We start from the raw sequence: 25,446 nt of genomic DNA on the forward strand, positions 1-25,446 counted from the left end.
TAAAGACATTACAAATGTCATATTATATATATACAGTGTTTTAACAATGTACAAATGTTTAAAGGACACAAGATAAAATAAATAAGCATAAATATGGGTTGTATTTACAATGGTGTTTGTTCTTCACTGGTTGCCCTTTTCTCGTGGCAACAGGTCACAAATCTTGCTGCTGTGATGGCACACTGTGGAATTTCACCCAGTAGATATGTGAGTTTATCAAAATTGGATTTGTTTTCGAATTCTTTGTGGATCTGTGTAATCTGAGGGAAATATGTCTCTCTAATATGGTCATACATTGGGCAGGAGGTTAGGAAGTGCAGCTCAGTTTCTTCAATCTGATTGTGACATTATACTTCCACCTAAAGGTGTGTGGATGTAGGCTATTACAACATACAAACGGTGGGGCTCATCGACTCACCAGTTCCACACAACTAAGCTCAAGCATGCCACCCTGAGGCTGTGGGCTACACAACGCTAACAGTAAAACAGTAGGGGAGACATGATTTTATGGGGAGGGGGGGGGGGGGGGGGGGGTACAACTTCTGATGATCTTAATACCCCCATCAGAACAAATCTGAGCCTAACTGGGGTAGCCAGTAGGCCTTATCATGCTAAATCACAACTGTTTATAATACAGCTGTATGATACACCTTGATCTGATAATATATCATAAGCTGATAAATGATACTTCCTCGAATTCTCAGTTTAAATGCCCAATGCAACCACATGTATATCAATATAAAATCATTTCTGGGTAACAATTAAGCACCTTACTGTAATAGTTCACCATAAAAATGTTTTAAAAAATAGCTTTTTAGCAACGAAAAAATTCTCTGGAACTCTTGTCTATTAATCAATTCACAGACTGGAGATATCACCAGGCAAGTAGAAATCCCCACCCATGCAAACCTGCTGATTAGAAGGTCCTGTGTAGATTGTATTTTCAACCAGGAACTAGTATCAGGAATAACACTGATAAGAAAAAATCACACGTTTGCAGTGTTAGTTTCATCAGCTGTTGTACAAGATGATACAACACACAGGAAAGACTCATTTAGACTGCAATGGGCCTCTAACGACTATGTGGTTATTCTTATTCTGTACATTTGAATGTCAAATAAGGTCATTCATTGTATGTAAAAATGCTGTTTAATATTCTACCAGCAACGTTTATTTAAAACAATAGCTCAAGCTGTCATGGTGAGAAGACAAACTTCCTCACAGTGCTATTATTGCTCGAGCAGCTTCCTGTTCAGCGAACACTCACACTTCCTCCACTACAGCAACACTTTGCTTGACTACTTTGACGCTCTCAGACAGATTGTAGGCTATATGTTTATACAAACCCTGCCACTGAAGATAGTATGTTTGGTGAGTCTGACTTGTTTTTAACCTTTGCATGTTTTTTATGTGTTACTACTGTATAATAGATATGTAGGCTGAGAACACAATCTTACGGAAGCACTTGAGTGACGCAACATAAAGTGAGGTAGCCTACTGCTGTTAGAATTTCCAAAGGCGCTATTCTATATCAAAACACTATAGGCCTACCATAGGCAAGCAACAAAAAAAAATCCACTATTGTAATACTTATTTGTGACAGTTATTTTGTGTTTCATTTAGCCTGCTCAATGTTATAACTGTCTCTAGTGATTATATTTGGCTCTTTTTCTATGAAATGATGATGATGGTGGTGAAGAACATTCACTGTAATTCATGTTGAAATATTTTCTAATTTCAGGGGTACTATTATACCCTATTTACACATAGCGCTTTTCTTAATTGTAGCCTAATAATCTAGGTGAATTATATTAGAAGAATATGTGATCAGAACGCTATGGCCTTGTTGATGGCCTACACTGTGAAATGCATCTATCATAGATATTCAGTGTATAGGCCAATGGTATGTGGTAGTGGTGATATGAATACAAAGGTTTATTGGATTTGAAATAGTATCCCCAGTCAGTGTGCAGAGCAGTACATTTCAGTGCTCCCAGTCTCAGGTCCCTGTAGGCTGGGTTGAGCTATATTCACATTTTCTCCAACATTCTCAGAGAGTAGTGGGAAGAGTCCAGCTCTGCTCTCTCACAATGAATTACAATTACTGCATGTATTTCATACTATCCAGTCTCCACCCATATTTTGTAGTTTCGGTTTTCTCACTTGAATTCTTGGGGAACATAGGCCTTCTGTACTGTAACTATAAATGAAGTAGGCCCACAGATAAACATTATTTTCAAGTCGAAATGAAAGAAAATAGATCAACAAAGACGGATATGAATAGAAAGTGTCAAACTGTACTGTGATATCTAGGGTGTGAAAGTGATGTTCATATCTGATAAAGTGTCAGAGCAATTTAAACCACAAACCTTACTTTTCAACCGTTTACATTTGTTGGGCCCTAGCCAGTGTCTCTTTTGGTGTAATGTGCATCTGAACATTGTAGCATAAAGTGCATTTCTCTCTGTGTTTCTCATGTCCAGGTGTCTGAGACAGTGAAGGGGCCAGAATGCAGAGCATCAAGTGTGTGGTGGTAGGAGACGGTGCAGTGGGGAAGACGTGCCTCCTCATCTCTTACACCACCAACGCCTTCCCCAAGGAGTACATCCCCACTGTGTTTGACAACTACAGCGCCCAGGTGACTGTGGACAGCAGGACTATTAGCCTCAACCTGTGGGACACAGCAGGCCAGGAGGAGTACGACCGCCTGCGCACCCTCTCCTACCCCCAGACCAACGTGTTTGTTATCTGCTTCTCCATTGCCAGCCCCCCCTCCTTTGAAAATATCAAGCACAAGTGGCACCCAGAGGTCACCCACCACTGTCCCAATACGCCCATTCTGCTGGTGGGCACCAAGAAGGACCTGCGTAATGACCCGGAGGTGTTGAAGAAGCTAAAGGATCAGAACCAGATGACCATCACCCAACAGCAGGGCACCGCCCTGGCCAGGCAGATCCAAGCCATTAAGTACCTCGAATGCTCTGCCCTCAACCAAGATGGAATCAAAGAAGTGTTCGCTGAGGGTGTGCGAGCCTTTCTCAACCCACAACCTGTCGCCACCAAGAAACACTGTGTGCTATTATAAAGGCAGTATGAAACCCTGTGTGCTATTGTAAAGGCAGTATGAAACCCTGTGTGCTATTATAAAGGCAGTAGGAAACCATGTGTGCTATTGTAAAGGCAGTAGGAAACTCTGTGTGTTATTGTAAAGGCAGTAGGAAACCATGTGTGCTATTGTAAAGGCAGTAGGAAACCCTGTGTGCTATTGTAAAGGCAGTAGGAAACCCTGTGTGCTATTATAAAGGCAGTAGAAACCCTGTGTGCTATTGTAAAGGCAGTAGGAAACCCTGTGTGCTATTGTAAAGGCAGTAGGAAACCATGTGTGCTATTATAAAGGCAGTAGAAACCCTGTGTGCTATTATAAAGGCAGTAGAAACCCTGTGTGCTATTGTAAAGGCAGTAGGAAACCCTGTGTCTGTCACGTTCGTCGTAATAATGGTTGGACCAAGCTGCAGCGCGATATGGTTTCCACATAATTTATTAAAGTGAAAACCCTATAACAAAACAAATAAAGACACAAACAACGAAACGTGACCAACGAGATGCTACGTGCACTAACTCAAAACACAGAAACATAAACAATATCCCATATTGTGGAAAGGTGGAAAAATGCCACAGGTGGAAAATGCCACTTAAGAATGATCCCCAATTAGAGACAACGATTACCAGCTGCCTCTAATTAGGAATCATACACAAACACCAACATAGAAAATTAAACCTAGAACCCCACATATAAATAATAAACTAGACTAAAACCCCTAGTCACGCCCTGACCTACTCTACCATAGAAAATGCAGGCTTTGTGTGCTATAAAGACAGTGTGCTATTATTAAGGCAGTATGAAACCCTGTGTGCTATTGTAAAGGCAGTAGAGATACTATCACAGATGCATATCCAATAGAACAATATGAATTCATTTAATGTGTGTAAACCATTGGAGTTGATTTTATTGTGAAATATGTTTTTGTTGTACTGCCATTAACAAACACTGCGATATCAAGACTTCATTAAGAAAAAAGGGGATCTTTGAGGCATTGGCTCAAGATGCATGCTTCAAAACTGACCCAATGTTAGGTAGGCGAGAAGGGCCTTGCTCAAACTTTGTCTGTCAGAATCCTTGCTTTTGTATATCCATTATTTTGCCCTCTTCCTTTAAAGCAATTGCCAAACAAAGCCTGAGACTTGATGGGAGATACATTCTCTCATGTATCTGTGTTTGAATAATTGCCAAATTTGGACATGTATGGCCTTTGCAAAAAATAATTAAATAATGCACGTGTAAAAAGATAATATCAGGAATTTAATTTACTGCAGTGGGCGAAAACAGGATCACACAATGTTTCTTAGTAATCTTAAACAAATCTACTTTGAAACAAAAGTATAGACCTACGGGCTTAAAAAAAGAAGACGCCTGTACCATGTCCGATATAGAGTTGAAATGTATTCAATTTTGAGTTTGCATCCTATTTTAAACGTTATAACGTTATATCACAGAAGACTGAAATATAACAAAACCGTTTGACATAGAAACACTGGATTTCCGGCTGCTTTTTAAAATAATGGCAACTTTAAAAAAAAGAATGTTTATTAATTATGAAAAATATTAATATCATTCCACCCATGAAGCCACTATGTCATTTGACTGCAGGAAAGGGCGACAGACCAATTCTCCCATTATATTTGTTTTACAATGTACTGTATAGTGGGTTTAAAACATAATTTTTTAAAGCTAACATAGAAGAAGGTTTTTCTACACCATCAGTTGTTTTGTGTGCTGTGTGTGACTATCAAGCCACCAAGTTAGTGCTGACTGATTGTGTTGAATACTGGACACAAAAGAGGAAATGCAGAGAGGTCTTTGATAAGAAATGCATAGGCTGATTTTCCTATTGCGGTCATTAGTCAGTGTGTGTTTGAGAGAGAGAGAGAGAGAGAGAGAGAGCAAAAAAGGGAACCTGGTTGTAACTTCCCTCTGAAAGTCCATAGCTTGCCATCGATTTTGTTATGTTGGGGTTCTGGTTGTTTTAAGGTTGTGTAACTATGTTGAGAAGGCCTGGCCGTGACCCCACTCTCCGAGGGTTTCTCAGGGAGAGTTCGGATATGCAAAAAACACATTTCCAATTCACACATGCTTATTAATACATACTCGTACATGTGTGGAATAGGACAAATATAAGCACCCACCAAATGATTATTATTACATCTACTGTTATAAATGAGAGATGGAAATTGTGTACAAACTGTAGTGTAGATTAATGTGACATATCTTTATTCTTATCATAAGCAACATCAAATAAATGTGTCTCAAATTGAAAGAAACAAACCCATTGATCAATGCATAAAATTAAATTGATACTTCAAGAATACCAATATCTTTCCAAGGGAGGCATGGGATGTGATAGAACCAGCTGCTGAACAATGAATGAAGAATGGAAGTGAAGTTATCCAGCTGGCTGTTACAGAGTTGTGAAAGATGTATTTTCATGTGATGCCCAAACATCACTGTCCTCTCCCATACTTCAGGCCACTGGACTCATTTGACAGTGAAATAAGGCCTCTGCTCTGGGTGCTGGATACACAGACAACTCTTTGTGTGAGAACAGTAGAGGGACATACAGATAGATCTCCTTACTGTTTTAGTACAGTATATATTGTTACTGTATACAACACCCCAATCTACTAGTCTCTCTCTCTCTCTCTCTCTCTCTCTCTCTCTCTCTCTCTCTCTCTCTCTCTCTCTCTCTCTCTCTCTCTCACTCTCTCTCTACAAATGAGGAAGAACATTTATTTGTAACTTCCTTAATTTAGGTTGTGGACCTCACTGACTGACTGACTCACTCACACACAAAGCATGTAATGGTGGAACTCAACATTTCCGAAATAATTGTTTAATAAAGCTAAATGTTTAGGCAAAAATTTCACTATTAGGCTATTATTACATTTAAAACCTGTTGGTACTAGGGGGCAGTATTTTCATTTTTGGAAAAATAACATTCCCAAATTAAACGTGATATTTTGTCAGGACAAGATGCTAGAATATGCATATAATTGACAGCTTAGGATAGAAAACACTCTAAAGTCTCCAAAACTGTAAAAATATTGTCTGTGAGTATAACAGAACTGATGTTACAGGCGAAAGCCTGAGAAAAATCCAATCCGGAAGTGACTCATCTTTTGAAAGCCCTGCGTTCCGATGCGTCCCTATTGAGCTGTGAATGCCATATCAACCAGATTACACTTTCTACGTATTCCCCAACGTGTCTACAGCATTGAGGTAGTTTTACCATTTATGTTGAAAAATACCTGTAGGCGGCTTCATTGCGAAAGTGGTCACCTGATGCTCCCAGAGAAATTATTGCGTAAAATACAGAGGTAGCCATTATTCCAATCGCTTCTACTGAGAAACCAATTGTCCCGGTTGATATATTATCGAATATAGATATTTGAAAAACACCTTGAGGATTGATTATAAACAACGTTTGCCATGTTTCTGTTGATATTATGGAGCTAATTTGGAATATTTTTCGGCATTTTCGGTCGATTTCTCAGCCAAACGTGAAGAACAAACAGAGCTATTTCGCCTACAAAAATAATATTTTGGGAAAGAATGAACTTTGGCTATCTACCTGGGAGTCTCGTGAGTGAAAACATCCGAAGTTCAAAGGTAAACGATTTAATTTGATTGCTTTTCTGATTTTCGTGAAAAGGTTGCCTGCTGCTAGCAAGCCATAATGCTATGCTAGGCTATCGATAAATTTACACAAACGCTTGTCTAGCTTTGGCTGTAAAGCATATTTAAAAAATCTGAGATGACAGGGTGATTAACAAAAGGCTAAGCTGTGTTCCAATATATTTCACTTGTGATTTTCATGAATAGGAAGATTTTCTAGGAAGATTTATGTCCGTTGCGTTATGAAAATTAGTGTCAGATGATGACAACGGTCCCGTTCACGGGACAGGGTGTCACTAGAGGTTAAGATGTCTCTCTCTGCCTGAGAATATATACTGAACAAAAATATAAATGCAACATGAGCTGAAATAAAAGATCCCAGAAAGGTTCCATATCCACAAAAAGCTTATTTCTCTCAAATGTTGTGAACAAATTTGTTTCTATCCCTGTTAGTGAGAATTTCTCCTTTGCCAAGATAATCTATCCACTTGACAGGTGTGGTATATCAAGGAGCTGATTAAACAGAATGATCATTACACAGGTGCATCTTGTGCTGGGGACAGTAAAAGGCCACTCCAAAATGTGCAGTTTTGTCACACGACACAATGCCACAGATATCTGAAGTTGAGGGAGTGTGCAATTGCCATGCTGACAGCAGAAATATCCACCAGAGCTGTTGCCATATAATTTAATATTAATTTCCCTACCATAAGCCGCCTCCAATGTCATTTTAGAGAATTTGGCAGTACTTCCAAATGGCCTCACAACAGTAGACCACGTGTAACCACGCCAACCCAGGACCTCCACGTCCGGCTTCTTCACCTGCGGGATCGTCTGAGACCAGCCACCTGGACAGCTGAAGAAACGGAGGATTATTTCTGTCAGTAATAAAGTCCTTCTGTGGGGAAAAATGTATTCTCATTGGCTGGGCCTGGCTCTCCAGTTGGTGGGCCTATGCCCTCCCAGACCAACCCACGGCTGCGCCCCTGCCCAGTCATGTGAAATCCATAGATTAGGGCCTAATGAATTTATTTCAATTGACTGATTTCCTTATATGAACTGTAACTCAGTAAACTCTTTGAAATTGTTGCATGTTGTGTTTATATTTTGTTCAGTATACAATATCATATTTGCATTTGTCCACAGTTGCAGGTAAAACTCTTTTCTACAAAGATCTGAAGACACTCTTCAGATCACATCATTGGCAACAGTCAGCATTTGTGACCCATTTCAAAAAGCTAGGTGTATATCCCATGTCACTACTTCACAGGAGAGGCATAAAAATAAAATCTCTGAAATTTCACAAGTGACAAGTAATAGACATGTGAGCATGACTACATATGGACATACTCATAAGTCAAGGTGATCAAGTCGAAGTGGCCCCACTGTCCCAGATCATAGAGCACTCTAAGTGTGTCATTTATCATATAGTATGTTAAATATCACCATTATCAACATGTTGGTACAGTGGGATTGAATTATAGGTTGCAGTCCAGATAAATAAAAGTATTATTTACAGTTATGACATCCACCATCATGTAAATACATGGGAGAAGGTGCTCTCTTCCTGCTCCTCCTCCTCAGTGACAGTGTCATCTCTGCTAGGTGTGTCCTGAGTGGTTGAACCCCTTTCACCTGACCCTCTGTTGCCCAGTCCCAAGTATTTGCACTCCTCTGGGAGATGACCACCATCTCTCTGCTCTTAAAGTCCCAGAAGGCTGTTAGGTGGAAGGCCATGTTGGAGAACACCACACAATCCTCGAAGAGGGTGAAAAAAGTGTAGCCTGTAGAGGTTAGGAAAGCCAGGAGACTAACACTTTAACAAAAAATGTAAAAGCAAAATAGGATTTTGTATCTAATGCTTATTAAATAATCTTTGTCAAGAAATTGGATGATGTTTGAAGGAAACCAGTTCAAAGTGTGATCACCAAAGTATGATCATAAAGTTACTGGCCCCCTCCCCCATGTCAAACACTTGGATTCCTTATTAAGGGAACAAGGTGACATCACCTTACCTCTCATTGTAATACACCAATGGTAACATGATATTCTGTTACCTAATTTAAAAAGTGACCCCCTTGTAACCAGCATCGGAGAAGGTGTGTTTGCAGAGGGGCGTGGTTTATATAGCTAGATAACTAGTCTACTGGTGCCAAAATGTGACTGTAGAATGTCAGCAAATATAATTAAAAGTTTGACCTATTCATCTATGGCAAAGATACTTATATGTTTCCCATTTAATCTGTGTTTGATGTTAGCTAGTTACTCGCTAGCCAGGTCTTAATCTGTGTCTGATGTTAGCTATAGTGGCTAGCCAGGTCTTCATCTGTGTCTGATGTTAGCTATAGTGGCTAGCCAGGTCGTCATCTGTGTCTGATGTTAGCTATAGTGGCTAGCCAGGTCGTCATCTTTGTCTGATGTTAGCTATAGTGGCTAGCCAGGTCGTCATCTGTGTCTGATGTTAGCTATAGTGGCTAGCCAGGTCTTCATCTGTGTCTGATGTTAGCTATAGTGGCTAGCCAGGTCGTCATCTGTGTCTGATGTTAGCTATAGTGGCTAGCCAGGTCGTCATCTGTGTCTGATGTTAGCTATAGTGGCTAGCCAGGTCGTCATCTGTGTCTGATGTTAGCGAGTTACTGGCTAGCTAGGTCGTCCGCCAGTCAAAAGGGGGGAAGGGTTGTTCAAAACCCTGACGCAGTTGTCAAGTCAACACATCCGTCAGTTCTGCTGTGAACCGCATCACAAGATACATGCCAAGCTGTAGGCTCAAATTTAAAAAAGGATGTTTGAGTTGCTTTGTGTATCACCAAATTTACTTGAGAGGATTTTATCGCAACACTGTTTTTATTTATTATTATTTTTTTCACCTTTATTTAACCAGGTAGGCTAGTTGAGAACACCTTTATTTAACCAGGTAGGCTAGTTGAGAACAAGTTCTCATTTGCAACTGCGACCTGGCCAAGATAAAGCATAGCAGTGTGAGCATACAACAAAGAGTTACACATGGAGTAAACAATTAACAAGTCAATAACACAGTAGAAAACAAAGGGGGGTCTATATACAATGTGTGCAAAAGGCATGAGGAGGTAGGCAAATAATTACAATTTTGCAGATTAACACTGGAGTGATAAAAGATCAGATGGTCATGTACAGGTAGAGATATTGGTGTGCAGAAGAGCAGAAAAGTAAATAAATAAAAACAGTATGGGGATGAGGTAGGTGAAAAGGGTGGGCTATTTACCAATAGACTATGTACAGCTGCAGCGATCAGTTAGCTGCTCAGATAGCTGATGTTTGAAGTTGGTGAGGGAGATAAAAGTCTCCAACTTCAGCGATTTTTGCAATTCGTTCCAGTCACAGGCAGCAGAGTACTGGAACGAAAGGCGGCCAAATGAGGTGTTGGCTTTAGGGATGATCAGTGAGATACACCTGCTGGAGCGCGTGCTACGGATGGGTGTTGCCATCGTGACCAGTGAGCTGAGATAAGGCGGAGCTTTACCTAGCATAGACTTGTAGATGACCTGGAGCCAGTGGGTCTGGCGACGAATATGTAGCGAGGGCCAGCCGACTAGAGCATACAAGTCGCAGTGGTGGGTGGTATAAGGTGCTTTAGTGACAAAACGGATGGCACTGTGATAGACTCCAGTTTGCTGAGTAGAGTGTTGGAAGCCATTTTGTAGATGACATCGCCGAAGTCGAGGATCCGCTGGATCCAAGTTGCTTGACATGGGCGTTTCATAGAGCTGTCAGTTAAGGTGAGCTAATAAATATATAGTGCTTTCGGAAAGTATTCAGACCCCTTGATTTTTCCCACTGTTCACCACGCTACCATCCAGAAGGCCAGGTTAGTACAGGTGCATCAAAGCTGGGACCGAGAGACTGAAAAACAGCTTCTACCTCAAGGCCATCAGACTGCTAAACAGCCATCACTAACTCAGAAGGCTGCTGCCTACATTGAGACCCAATCACTGGCCACTTTAATAAAGGGATCACTAGTCACTTTAAACAATGCCACTTTAAATAATGCCACTTGAATAATGTTTACATATCTTTCATTACTTATATACTGTATTTTATACCATCTATTGCACCTTGCCTATGCCACTCGGCCATCGCTAATCCATATATTTAAATGTACATAGTCTCATTCACCGCTTCAGATTTGTTTGTATTAGGTAGATGTTGGGGAATTGTTAGATTACTTGTTAGATATTACTGCACTGTCGGAAGTAGAAACACAAGCATTTCGCTACTCTCGCATTAACATCTGCTATGTAACCAATACAATTTGATTTGATTTGACATGTTTTGGTACCCTTCCCCAGATCTGTGCCGCGACAAAATCCTGTCTTGAAGCTCTACAGACAATTCCTTTGACCTCATTGCTTGGTTTTTGCTAGACTCAACTACAGTGTGATTGTACTATGCGATTGTAATTTCCTACTTTATAACTTGAAGAATTAAAACATTTAATTTAGCTAGTATTACTTGATGAGGAACACAATGAACCTGCTTAATTAAGCCCTCTGAGAAACTGTCGAGTTGAGACATCACGTAACACATTGCAGCTGCTGTAAAAACAGTTTCTGCCACATCCTTCCACAAATACTATTTATATTGCAGATCACTGTGTCTCAAGCAACATGATTTACTGGTCCTACCCTAAGATGGCCACAGTAGGTTATCATGAAAAACGATTACAAGCTCCATATCAAACTATTATCCAATGGCAATTGCCCATAAAACATGTATGACATACAGTAGTGGCAGCCTAATGCTTCTGTATGAGGCGTGTCATCTCCAAACGATATCCAGCAGCCCTTATGGGTACCAGTCTTTTTAGCTAACATTCCACTCCTTGCACGACATGTAATTGCCATAGTCCACTAGTTAGCACAGCCACAAAATAATATTGGCTACAGCGTAAAAATTAATTAAAAGATAAATGTGTTTTGAGTCTTAATTTAAGGTTAGGGTTAGACATACGGTTATCAGTGTGGTTAATGTCAGGGTTAGGTTTAAAATCATATTTTAAGCAGAGAATAGTATAATTACGACTTCGTGGCTGTGGTAACTAGTGACGACCAAGAGTGCGCAATGAAACTGGATTTCAGCAGAGTTGCTTATTGTTTGTTGGAATTAACATTCATATTTTCCATGACACATGTGGATCCTAGAAAAAATATAATTAGAATCAAAAACAAACATTTAGCTGTTAGCAGGCAAGTTTTTGTATTTTGATGCTTAAAATCGTGTTTGGAATTGCAGTATGTATTAAGTTTGAAAATTAAGTTAGTTATGAGGTGTAGTATTTGCATTGGGGGATAGCTGTGAGGGTTATCAAACAGGATCACCTCATCTGTTCACCTCGAGCTCATTAATGATAAAATGTTCATATTTGAAGATGGCAGAAAGGACAATCTCTTTGGAAATATCAAGGAGTGGAATGTTATTCTATATGCCATAAATATGTGTCAGTGTAAGAGTGCAAGCCAAGTGCGAGCAAGGTTAATGTCTTTGTGCTTGCTACAATGTGTGTGTGTGCACGTTTGGTGAACATGACACTCTACACTCCCATTGAATTGTGTGTGGTGTGGAGGGGTGTGTTGGTCACAGCCCCAGACTGAGTCAGGAAACAGCTGTTCCTCCAGGACAGAGGCCCAGGTCCTGACAGGGTGAACACAGCCAGGGGCTTCTTCCAAGTCTGACTCAACAGGCCCTCAGTAACGCCCTGTACCACTGATCTGGTTGGGATAAAAATGCTGCTCTTTCTCCTAGAGTCCTAACACAGAATAACAGTTGTCCAAGTCCATCAACAATATAGTAAGAAACTGAAAATGAGAGATTCTATAAATAAGATTGTTTTTTTTTTATAGCTAAAACGATTGACATTGCTAATTACAATAGATTGGCAGTAGTCTGCATCAGTGTGAGTGTAAGGAAAGGAAACAGGGAGCTTCTCAATTAGGTAAAAGTCTGTCGTCTCTCTTCGACTCCTCCGTCCTCCTCTCCTCCATGACCCGCAAATTGATAGGTAGTCACCATGTTTAAGAGTGTCGATTCGTTAATAGGTGAACGGGAAGAGTTTGCTCCTCTCCTCTCCTCAATTGCCTCCTACAGTCGAGGATACTCATGTGTAGTGCAAAGTGTTTTGAAATCCGCCACACCCCCCTTGAATCAGCTGTTGTTTTCTCAAAGAAGAAACAAACATGTTAAAATGATACACTTCTTACCGTTTTACCTGTAAAATGTTACACAACACTAGCTAAATAATTTTTGAATTCCACCCCTGTAAATGTCATTTGCAAATGATGTGCTAGTGGAGAAGGAGAGTTTCATTTCATACAAGTGCATTTGTTTCCATATTATCTCCTCTCCTCGTTTACCTTTGACTTTTTTCAAAAGGAGATGAGGCGTGGATGGAAGAGAAGACGCGAGGAGTCGAGAAAAAACATTTGAGAATCTACCACGTCTTTGAACTGCACTTGACAATGCAGTTTCATTAGGCTGCAGCAATTGGTTTTTACTCTAGAGGGCTCTAGTGTCAACTTTGTCGACATTGGAGACAATTAAGTTAACAAAAGCCCCTCTACTAACAGAGGACCTTTACTATACTGTCTGCTTCACCAGGAAACTGCATCATACCACCAAATGAGCACAACCTGCAATTTTAGAGCTAGTTCACTTCGTCATTCAGTTGAATGAACAACTATCTTCACTTTACATTTCTGTCTTTCATTCACTTTCTACATTTCCTGGTCAAGTACAGGGCTGAAGACTCAGCCGAGAAGTTAACACCAGGTGGATAACTGGCAATGAACAGGATGAACCCTCCTTATGGACAACTATGGGACAAAGAAGGGTATAAAAGCTGAAAGCATACTGTACAACTGTATTAGTCATAACAGTCACTGATACAGGTTTTATGGTTTATAACTAGGGTCCATAGTTTTTCCTGGTCGGGCCATGTATCCGGAAAAACTCAGGGCCCTATTTATAACAGCAAGAAACAGGAATTCTGTCATTTTTTCAAAATCCTAATTGTATATCATGCAGCAAATTAATCCATGTAAATGAGCAGCATAGTATGTTGCAGGGCAGTGGTTCCTAACCCTTTTGTTTACTGTTCCAACAACTAAATGTTGCTCTCTCCAGAGTACCCCTGATGTGTAGGCCTATGGTCTCGTTAGTTTTCTCAAGTACCTCCTGGAGAAGAGGCCCTTATATATAGAAGTTAAAATATGCCACTGCCACCAGGAACCTGAGAGCAGAGTGCAGGCCAATGCAGAAAAGCCAGAAATGGCACTCTGGGCTCAGGCTTACGGAGGCACTAGCGGAACGTAGATCATTGGGAAACTAAAACAAAAACAAGAAGAGAGTCAGACTATGTATTTGCATGCTACGTTTTTAATAACAGGGACATGATTGATTATCTTGCTAAAGAGTGTAAGTGGAGTCTTTGAAATGAAACACGGAGGAGATGAAGATGCAGGTAATTATGCGAAGCAGTGGCAGACTGACGGTGCCCACAACACAGGAGGTGAATGATAAATCATAACCCCCCCTAAATGTAAAAATACCATATCTTCAGTTGGCCCGGGATAGCCTTCCTCTTTTGGCAGGAGAGTAGGGCCGTTCGTGACTGGGTTGGGGTGTGGCTGGATGAGTTGCTGCCCCTCTCCTGATGCACACCGGATGTTTGTGGGGGACCTGGTGCTAAATCACTCGTAGACGACCTGATTCTGGGTCAGGGTTTCGTATGTCGCAGAGCAGCTCACTCGCTGCGATCTATTGAAAGTCAGCCCTCGATCCAAGCACAGAGCCTGCTTCGGGTTAAAAGATGCCCAACGCCTGTTTCGAATTACCACATGTACAGAGCCTGTTACGGGTTACCAGGTGCACGTGGATCCTGACAGCAGGACTATAGGCATATTAGTAATTTCAGGGAGTAAGCTATACTCTAAGGCCAAAGGAGAGGGGTGTTGACCAGGTAGGGAGAGTAGGTGTGGAGGCCTGGAGGTATGTAGCTCCAGGGAGTAAGCTATATACTCTCAGGCCCAGAGAAAGGGCAGGCAGGCGGGCAGGGATTTTAGGTCTAGAGGCCAGGACTCAGAGGTCGCCAGGTCAATGGGGGCCTGCCTGGAGGTCAGGAAGGCCCCAGGGAGAAGGCCCTAGTGAATAGGTGTGTGAGTGACAATTTCCTTCAGGGGGGAAGAGCAAGCAAATTCATGTAAAAACGTGTGAGATGAAAATGGGCAGACTAAGGGTGTGCAATGTGTAGGCCCACTGAGTGTACATTCTGAACTGTGTTTGAAGTCAGTAGGTCACATGACCAAGGAGCTACTGAAATTAGAAACATTGAAAAACATTGAAAATTCATGTGAAATTGCTTGAGATGAAAATGGACAAGCTAAAGGGTGTGCAATGTCTAGGCCCACTATGTGGACATTCTGAACCTTGTTTGAAGTCAGTAGGTCACATGACCAAGGAGCTATTGAAATTTGAATGTTTGAAAAATGTATGTAAAAATGTGTGAGATGAACAACCAGTTTTGAAAGTTTTAGGATTAATGGTTAAAGAGCTATTGACATTTTACAAATTTGATTTGTCACCATGTTGACGGTCCCAATCTGCTGTTGGTGGAAGTAAGGAAAACTACAGGCAAATATCCGTCGAATTTCCAACCTGAATCTGTCTTTACCTCGGTATTCATGGCATGCTTACTATCATCTTTGTCATAGCACAAGAGCAGTCTACCGCTATCCATGCTTGCAACTTTGTCATTCAAATGATAATTTGGCATATAACCTGTAACCTGCAATTCGATCTTCACTGGGTTGAATTCTCTGCTTGAATGTTATTCCAGGTAGGCTATAGTTTCTCTCTTTTGCTGAACAATGCACAGTTGAAAATGGTAAATTCACAAAGTACATATTTAGGAATGTATATGCCATGGTTCCCCAACTTGCGGCCCGTGGGCGGAATTTGGCACGGGGATAGTTTTATTTGGCCTCCCGAGTTTTCTGAGCAAAAAAAATAAAATAAAAGTGTTCTTATTTTCGTTGTTGGCCATGATTTTTATTTAAGAAATCTAGTCCCAACTATTCCCACGCATAATAAAGAGATACATGATCATATACAAATGTAAGCAAGGTTTAAAATGATTATGTTTTTAACAATATATCTGTCTGGGCTTCTTGCTGTCAGTTTGCAATTTATTTGTAAGTACAGTATGTTCCTGCCACCTGACCATCCGCTCAAGAAAAAGTTTAGTTAATGATCCTGTGTGGCGCAGCGGTCTAAGGCACTGCAGCTCAGTGCTACTACAGACACCCTGGTTCTAATCCAGGCTGTATCACAACCGGCTGTGATTGGGAGTCCCATAGGGCGGCGCACAATTGGCCCAGCGTTTGGCTGGTGTAGGCTGCCATTGTAACTAAGAATTTGTTCTTAACTGACTTGCCTCTTTAAATAAAGGTTAAATAAAAAAATAAAAAATGCCATGTTAAGTGTTTTGTTATATCAACACACACTTACAGTCCAATTGCAATGAGTGTTTTTTTTAATTCAACATGCAAATGGTGAGTTGAATGGTTTCATGACTGGTTTAGAGTAGCATCTTGACAGATAGCTCTTCGGATCATTATTACATATTAAAGAGAGTGACCTGGCTCTACGTATTTTACTGGTTTGTGCCTCACTGACAAAGCTCCCGGTTAGAGGGGAGCCTGAGTGTTAACACACACAGGAACTTTAATCACACACAGGAGAAGATGAACATAGGTATGTATCACAGGAGGTTGGTGGCACCTTCATTGGGGAGGACGGGATCGTGGTAATGACTGGAGCGGAATAGGTGGAATGGTATCAAATACATCAACATGGTTTCCAGGTGTTTGATGCCATTCCTATTGCTCCATTCCAGCCATTATTATGTATGGTTCTGTAAAGACACAGAAACTGAGAGATAATGAATATACACGTCATGCAATGGGTAGAGCAGGATTAATGTAGGCATATCAAAGGAGCTACAACAGAGAATAAAAATGGAACAGAACTGCAACAGCACAATAGGTAAGAACAGTATCTAATAACCAGGAATGACATAATAGTACAATAATACCAAGAGCAGAGTTAATGTAAACATCTTACCAAATACCATACAGGGAGTCTGTACAAATGGGGAACATAAATAGCAAGCATTACACTAAAGGTAATAGTAGCCTATACAAATAACAACACCAGCATATAACATTGTAATAGCTACGCAGTGACATACAAAGCCAAGCTAAACAACAATAACAACTCACTCTGTGTTCACGCATCCCATGCACATATGTCCAGTCACACTCACAGACTGGAATAACACCGTTCAGGTAAGACCTAGTGAACCTGAAGAAGCAGAGTAGAGGGAGAGAGGAGGTGTGTAAGACCCAGTGAACCTGAAGCAGCAGAGTAGAGGGAGAGAGGAGGTGTGTAAGACCCAGTGAACCTGAAGAAGCAGAGTAGAGGGAGAGAGGAGGTGTGTAAGACCCAGTGAACCTGAAGAAGCAGAGTAGAGGGAGAGAGGAGGTGTGTAAGACCCAGTGAACCTGAAGAAGCAGAGTAGAGGGAGAGAGGTGTGTAAGACCCAGTGAACCTGAAGAAGCAGAGTAGAGGGAGAGAGGAGGTGTGTAAGACCCAGTGAACCTGAAGAAGCAGAGTAGAGGGAGAGAGGTTTGTAAGACCCAGTGAACCTGAAGAAGCAGAGTAGAGGGAGAGAGGAGGTGTGTAAGACCCAGTGAACCTGAAGCAGCAGAGTAGAGGGAGAGAGGAGGTGTGTAAGACCCAGTGAACCTGAAGCAGCAGAGTAGAGGGAGAGAGGAGGTGTGTAAGACCCAGTGAACCTGAAGAAGCAGAGTAGAGGGAGAGAGGTGTGTAAGACCCAGTGAACCTGAAGAAGCAGAGTAGAGGGAGAGAGGAGGTGTGTAAGACCCAGTGAACCTGAAGCAGCAGAGTAGAGGGAGAGAGGAGGTGTGTAAGACCCAGTGAACCTGAAGCAGCAGAGTAGAGGGAGAGAGGAGGTGTGTAAGACCCAGTGAACCTGAAGAAGCAGAGTAGAGGGAGAGAGGTGTGTAAGACCCAGTGAACCTGAAGCAGCAGAGTAGAGGGAGAGAGGAGGTGTGTAAGACCCAGTGAACCTGAAGCAGCAGAGTAGAGGGAGAGAGGAGGTGTGTAAGACCCAGTGAACCTGAAGCAGCAGAGTAGAGGGAGAGAGGAGGTGTGTAAGACCCAGTGAACCTGAAGCAGCAGAGTAGAGGGAGAGAGGAGGTGTGTAAGACCCAGTAAACCTGAAGAATCAGAGTAGAGGGAGAGAGGAGGTGTGTAAGACCCAGTGAACCTGAATAATCAGAGTAGAGGGAGAGAGGAGGTGTGTAAGACCCAGTGAACCTGAAGCAGCAGAGTAGAGGGAGAGAGGTGTGTAAGACCCAGTGAACCTGAAGAATCAGAGTAGAGGGAGAGAGGAGGTGTGTAACCGATAGACCACATTATCTTAGTGATAATGCTGCTGTAGCCGATAGACCACATTCTCTTAGTGATAATGCTGCTGTAGCCGATAGACCACATTCTCTTAGTGATAATGCTGCTGTAGCCGATAGACCACATTCTCTTAGTGATAATGCTGCTGTAGCCGATAGATCACATTCTCTTAGTGATAATGCTGCTGTAGCCGATAGATCACATTCTCTTAGTGATAATGCTGCTGTAGCCGATAGATCACATTATCTTAGTGATAATGCTGCTGTAGCCAAAAGATCACATTCTCTTAGTGATAATGCTGCTGTAGCCGATAGATCACATTCTCTTAGTGATAATGCTGCTGTAGCCGATAGATCACATTCTCTTAGTGATAATGCTGCTGTAGCCGATAGACCACATTCTCTTAGTGATAATGCTGCTGTAGCCGATAGATCACATTCTCTTAGTGATAATGCTGCTGTAGCCGATAGACCACATTCTCTTAGTGATAATGCTGCTGTAGCCGATAGACCACATTCTCTTAGTAGTAATGCTGCTGTAACCGATAGACCACATTCTCTTAGTGATAATGCTGCTGTAGCCGATAGATCACATTCTCTTAGTGATAATGCTGCTGTAGCCGATAGATCACATTCTCTTAGTGATAATGCTGCTGTAGCCAATAGATCACATTCTCTTAGTGATAATGCTGCTGTAGCCGATAGATCACATTCTCTTAGTGATAATGCTGCTGTAGCCGATAGATCACATTCTCTTAGTGATAATGCTGCTGTAGCCAATAGATCACATTCTCTTAGTGATAATGCTGCTGTAGCCGATAGACCACATTCTCTTAGTGATAATGCAGCTGTAGCCGATAGATCACATTCTCTTAGTGATAATGCAGCTGTATCAGATAGACCACATTCTCTTAGTGATAATGCAGGTGTAGCCGTTAGACCCCATTCTCTTAGTGATGCTGTAGCCAATAGACCCCATTATCTTAGTGATAATGCTGCTGTAGCCAATAGACCCCATTCTCTTAGTGATAATGCTGCTCTAGCTGATAGACCACATTCTCTTAGTGATAATGCAGCTGTAGTCGATAGACCCATTCTCTTAATGATCATGCTGCTGTAGCCAACAGACCCCATTCTCTTAGTGATAATGCAGCTGTAGCCGATATACCACATTCCTTAGTCATAATGCTGCTGTAGCCGATAGACCCCATTCTCTTAGTGATAATGCAGCTGTAGCCGATAGACCCCATTCTCTTATTGATAATGCTGCTGTAGCCGATATACCCCATTCTCTTAGTGATAATGTAGTTGTAGCCTATAGACCCCATTCTCTTAGTGATAATGCTGCTGTAGCCGATAGACCCCATTCTCTTAGTGATAATGCTGCTGTAGCCGATAGACCCCATTCTCTTAGTGATAATGCAGCTGGCGACGTAGTGCTTATAGACTATGACAAACAGCAGCTCCCTCTCTATGGTTTCAAAAGACACATTCAACTGGATGAAACACACTGAGAGATGGCGATGTCATTCCACAAACACACTGCTATCATCTTAGCGAAAGCACTGGTTGATATCACAGTGTCTGTGAGGGCAAGGTTAATTACGAAAATGTACATGGCTGACTGCAACTTGGGGTCTGTCGCCACCAGGGTAAGTGTGAGGAGCTTTCCAATCAGGATCATCAGGTAGACCACCAATAGGAAGATGGCCAGCTCTGGGTAGAAGACATTCAGCCCTCTCTCACCCCCAACAAAGAGGAAGTCAGTCACATTGGCTTGAAGGCAAGAGTCACCAAGCGGTCAAGGAAGATCATTTTACAAAGGTGCACAATATCAGCATTTGCTTGAGAAAGACATAAATAGCAATCTTATTTGTTATGAGACACTTACTTTCTACATTGTGAAAGATGTGTTCAGGGCATCTATGCTGTCAACACTCCAGATTTGGATATTATTTGGACTGTTTCTGTGAAAAGACACACAACAAAGTCAAACAAACATGAATCATTCATCTCTATTGTAAACACTACATTTAATATCAACAAGTTTGAATTGCTATTGATGCAAATGATGAATTGATGAATCTGGTATTGAATTAGCCCAATAACACCAATGATTGGACATGCCTGTCCACCATACAGTAACACTTACCGTCTGTGTAGTGTGCACAAAACAATGATGCTTAATACAGTTTACAAAAAGAATTACATTAACAAGACTGCATTCACAGAATAAAATAGCAATCTCCTGAGAGTGACTTGACAATATGACTAGTTTATCTCAATGTACAGGTCCTCATGTGGACTTGATCTAGAGACCAAGTGTTGTGTTTCTGTTGTCCTGTCTATGTTGTGGCGCTCCTGCAGTTCCCAGGGGCTTCACACACCTCCTCTCACTGCAGACTCTCTCTTAGTTCAAAACATAGTTGGTTTCCTGGGATTATTCCAGCCAATCAGCGTTTCACACAACAGTAGGCCTATTAACTCCCAAGCATGCATTGATTGGTAATACATGCATGGAATTCATGGCAAACGAGAGCAGAGCTAAAATGGATAATAAAAGCTACTACTCTCTTCTGTGCTCCCCTTCCCATGTTGCATCATTATGTAGGCTTATGACTGGGGCAAATAGTTTCTGATTAATTATGTCCAACACATCATTTTGATCCTCTAAAATGTTTATATGCATGGATAGATGCTCAACAAACTCTTCACAAACTCCATCGGCTAGCTAAGTGTTCACTGCAAATGCTGATATGCAGCAAACAGTCTTGTGTTTCCAGCAAGGAGTTGTACACCTCAATGGAACTTAAATGTGTGTGATAGTATTCAAATCTGGAAGCTCCAGTCAATATCAACCCGGAGTGTAAAGACAGTGTAACCTTTTACCATTTCAAAGTAACATAATCAAATTTGAGTATAATTTTTAAGGGCAGCAGGTAGCATAGTGGTTAGAGTGTTGGGCCAGTAACCAAAACGTTGCTGGATCGAATCCCTAAGCTGACATGGTAAAAATGTGTTGTTCTGCCCCTGAACAAGGCAGGTAACAGACTGTTCCCCAGTAGGTTGTCATTGTAATTAAGAATTTGTTTTTAACTGAATTGCCTAGTTAAACAAAGGTGAAAAAAATAAGTATAAAAGTAAAAACTTGTTCATCTATTGTTAAAGGCCCAGTGCAGACAACAACCTGATTTACCTGTGTTGTATACATATTTCCACACTATGAGGTTGGAATAATACTGTGAAATTGATAATGCCCTTTTAGTAAAAAAAGAGAGTTCCAAACCTTTCTGCCAATAACAGCTAGTTTTCAGTTTTCCCTTCCAACTCAGACCACTCCCAGACAGTCCAAGCAAGTTTTTTTAAATTGCAAACAATCACAGTAAGGTACTTAATTGTTACTCAGAAATTATTTGATTTTGAGATAATTAAAAAAAAAAAAGGGCTGTATTGGACCTTTAAATAATAAAATCCAAACATGGTGCATTATGGAATAACTTTATTGGAGAACAAGAGTTTCAGGACAGAATCCTTGATCTGTTTGTTCCTGAAACTGTAAACAAGTGGGTTCACAAGAGGAGTTAAAATACAGTTGACAATAGATATAAGGATGAGAACATTTGGATGAATATGATATGATTTAGCACTGATGTAGACACATGAATGAGCAATGTAGAAGGTAAGGACAACAATGAGATGAGAGGAGCAGGTAGAGAAAGCTTTTTTCCGCCCTTCAGATGTGGCAATTTTGCAAACAGATTTGATGATATTACAATATGACCAAATTATGACAGTGAATGGAACATACATCACAAATAAAGCACATGCGAGGGCTAGATCTATCAACAGTGTTGTGTCCAAACAAGACAATGTAACAATCGGAGGATAATCACAAAACCAATATATTATCTGATTACTACAGAAAGGTAGTTGTGATGCAAGAATGACATTCAATGCTGGAAGAATTAACCCCAAAGCCCATGCTGTTGAGGCCAGGATCACACATACTTTGATTGTCATGATGCTGTTGTAGCGTAAAGGATTGCAGATAGCAACATAGCGGTCGTAGGCCATAGCACATAGGAGAAATCCCTCTGCAGTTTGGAATGTCAAATAGATATACATCTGCAAGAAGCAACCTGCAAATGAAATGGACACATCATTCCACAAACACACTGATATCATTTTAGGTAAAACGCTGGTGGTTATCACTATATCTGTGAGAGACAGATTACAGAGGAAAATATACATTGGTGTGTGAAGTTTGGAGTCGAGCAACACCAGAGTGATGATCATGGCGTTGCCGATGAGGACCATAATGTATACCACAAGAAGAAAGATGGCCAAGTCTGTGTAGATCTCCTTGAGACCCAGCTCCCCTCCATGTATCAGGAAATCTGAAAACAGGCTCACGTTGAACTCCAGTGGTAGAGAAACATCTGAAAAACATTATGAGAAGAATGAGATTTCATGTAAAAACATGCACCCACGAAGTACTGTCTAAAACACATACTGGTTTATATTTACATTTAAAGCATATAGTCGGGCACAGTGTAACTACAAGGAATACATTGTTAAGCAATATAGTTGTTATGACCTTATTATGAATAGGTATATCATCTGCATGCAGTATTTTCACACACACACACATACACACACACACCATACGCACACACACACCATACACGCGCACGCATGCACGCACTCACACAAACAGACACACACATATAGTAGGACCTTTTTGAAATCCAAGTGATACAGAAGTTACATCATAATAGAAGGAAACAAAAGCCTTTTAAGGTTAAGTATGAAGTAAGAGTTAGTTTGATAGTTGTTCACTGTTCAGGTAAAGACGTTTCACCAATAGACAACACTGCAAACTCGAAAGCAAAGATTTGTATGGAAGCAGCTGACAATGAAGGGGGATATCTAGTCAGTTTCACAGTTGCACAACTTGCACAACTTAGTGCGTTCAACCAAAATGTGTCTTCCGCATTTAACCCAACCACGCTGGTTCAAAGATGTGCGGGGGGGGGGTCTGCCTTAATCAACATAATTGGCACACAGGGAGCAGTTGTTGATGAACTGTTTTGCTGGTCCAGGTATTTGAACCACTAGGCTACACTGTTGATGTTCATTTAAATCAATATTCACTATTAGAAGCCAAACCAAACCAAACATCAAACAACAGTGTGATGAGCATTGAGCACATTAGGTCTAAAGTAAGGTTGATCCAGACAAGGGCATGGTTGTCCAAAGTTGCCACAGGTAATCATAGAGCCTTGCTAGATGCTAAGCGGGATCCTTGGGACGACCCTATCCTAAATCCTGACACCTAACCCTGACCATTACACAAACCCTTACCTAAACCCAACCCTAACCCTTACCTTAACCATTTTACATTTCAATTGGCTGAGGCCAGATTTGGGCCATCCAAAGCATCCCACTTAGAAAAAAATATTGATTCACACAACTGAGAATAAAATAACAATATCTAACAAACAGAGACAAAACAAATGGACAAGGGAGAAAGAACATCTGCAAAGGTTGAATGGATTATGTTAGGGTTAATACATTGACTCAAATAAGGTAATAATTGGAGCTATACATTTTGTTATTGCATTTTTAAAACATTTAACAGGACGTTCTAAAGAAATCAGAAAAGTGTTAGCATCCTCCAATTCACCAGCCAACGTTGACAATATATTTGACATTAATCAGATGGTAAGAAATTCCTATTTAAATATTGGGAACATAATGTTGTTCACCTGGAAGAGAAATATAAGATGTTAATTATGGCTGCCGTTCTTCTTGTTCCTTTAACAGCTCCTGTATCATTTGATTTTTCCAATTGGAAAATTAGAAAACACAAAAAAAATTCATGTCATAGAAAGCACTGGAGTTCTCACTTACTTGCCATTGTATTGGTCATCTCACCAGACCCGCATCTCTGAGATTGAGGAAGAGCTGCGTAATGTGGGAATTTATATAACAACTCCTCACCCACTCTTCCTCTGTAATCCTTTTCAGGAAGCTTTTTAATTAGACAGAAAACACAGGAGTCATTTTGGGACCTTTTTATTGTGTTGTCTGGTACAAGCTCATAATTGGGACCTACAACACAAGCTCATAATTGGTTTAATCAGAACACAGAGACCCTTCAATACACTGTGGTCCAATACACTGTGATTTAATATGAAATTATATAGTATTCATGCAGTGATTAAATATACTAAGTAGGAGAACATAATCTATGCCAGTGGTGGAAAAAGTACCCTATTCTCATACTTGAGTAAAAGTAAACATACTTTAATAGAAAATGACTCAAGTAAAAATAAAGTCACCCAGTAAAATACTACTTGAGAAAAAGTCTTAAAGAACTTGGTTTTAAATATTCTTAAATATCAAAATGAAATGTAATTGCAAAAATATAAATATAAAGTATCAAAAGTAAAAGTGTAAATCATTTCAAATTCCCTATATTAAGCAAACCAGACGGCACCATTTCCTTGTGTTTTTTATTTGTGGATATCAAGGGGCAAAATACACAAACATACTTTACAAATGAAGCATGTGTGTTTAGTGAGTCTGACAGATCTGAGGCAGTAGGGATGACCAGGGATGTTCTCTTGATAAGTGGCCTCCAATTGCTCTTAAATACAAGTAAAACTAAATGCATGCTCTTCAACCGATCGCTACCTGCACCTACCCGCCTGTCCAACATCACTACTCTGGACGGCTCTGACTTAGAATACGTGGACAACTACAAATACTTAGGTGTCTGGTTAGACTGTAAACTCTCCTTCCAGACCCATATCAAACATCTCCAATCCAAAGTTAAATCTAGAATTGGCTTCCTATTTCGCAACAAAGCATCCTTCACTCATGCTGCCAAACATACCCTTGTAAAACTGACCATCCTACCAATCCTCGACTTTGGCGATGTCATTTACAAAATAGCCTCCAATACCCTACTCAACAAATTGGATGCAGTCTATCACAGTGCAATCCGTTTTATCACCAAAGCCCCATATACTACCCACCATTGCGACCTGTACGCTCTCGTTGGCTGGCCCTCGCTTCATACTCGTCGCCAAACCCACTGGCTCCATGTCATCTACAAGACCCTGCTAGGTAAAGTCCCCCCTTATCTCAGCTCGCTGGTCACCATAGCATCTCCCACCTGTAGCACACGCT

General features: G+C 40.9%; 2 protein-coding genes across 2 annotated transcripts; one reads left to right on the top strand and one right to left on the bottom strand.

The window, feature by feature from the left end:
• The first annotated feature begins 1,004 nt into the window (after nt 1–1,004).
• Nucleotides 1,005–4,350, top strand: LOC109905868 (rho-related GTP-binding protein RhoG-like). The gene is made up of 2 exons (XM_020503515.2): nt 1,005–1,371; nt 2,484–4,350. Exon 2 carries the CDS (start codon nt 2,510–2,512, stop codon nt 3,083–3,085), a length of 576 nt encoding a protein of 191 aa, XP_020359104.1. The 5' UTR covers nt 1,005–1,371; nt 2,484–2,509; the 3' UTR covers nt 3,086–4,350.
• Nucleotides 4,351–21,734: 17,384 nt separating this feature from the next.
• LOC109904896 (olfactory receptor 10J1-like) lies at nt 21,735–24,266 on the bottom strand. Its single transcript, XM_020502007.2, has 2 exons — nt 24,163–24,266; nt 21,735–22,688 (listed from the first exon to the last, which is right to left on the bottom strand). Exons 1-2 carry the CDS (start codon nt 24,179–24,181, stop codon nt 21,736–21,738), a joined length of 972 nt encoding a protein of 323 aa, XP_020357596.2. The 5' UTR covers nt 24,182–24,266; the 3' UTR covers nt 21,735.
• Between the last annotated feature and the right edge of the window lie 1,180 nt (nt 24,267–25,446).

This window comes from Oncorhynchus kisutch, linkage group LG15 (assembly GCF_002021735.2).
Source record: "Oncorhynchus kisutch isolate 150728-3 linkage group LG15, Okis_V2, whole genome shotgun sequence".
In the NCBI taxonomy this organism is placed as follows: domain Eukaryota; kingdom Metazoa; phylum Chordata; class Actinopteri; order Salmoniformes; family Salmonidae; genus Oncorhynchus; species Oncorhynchus kisutch.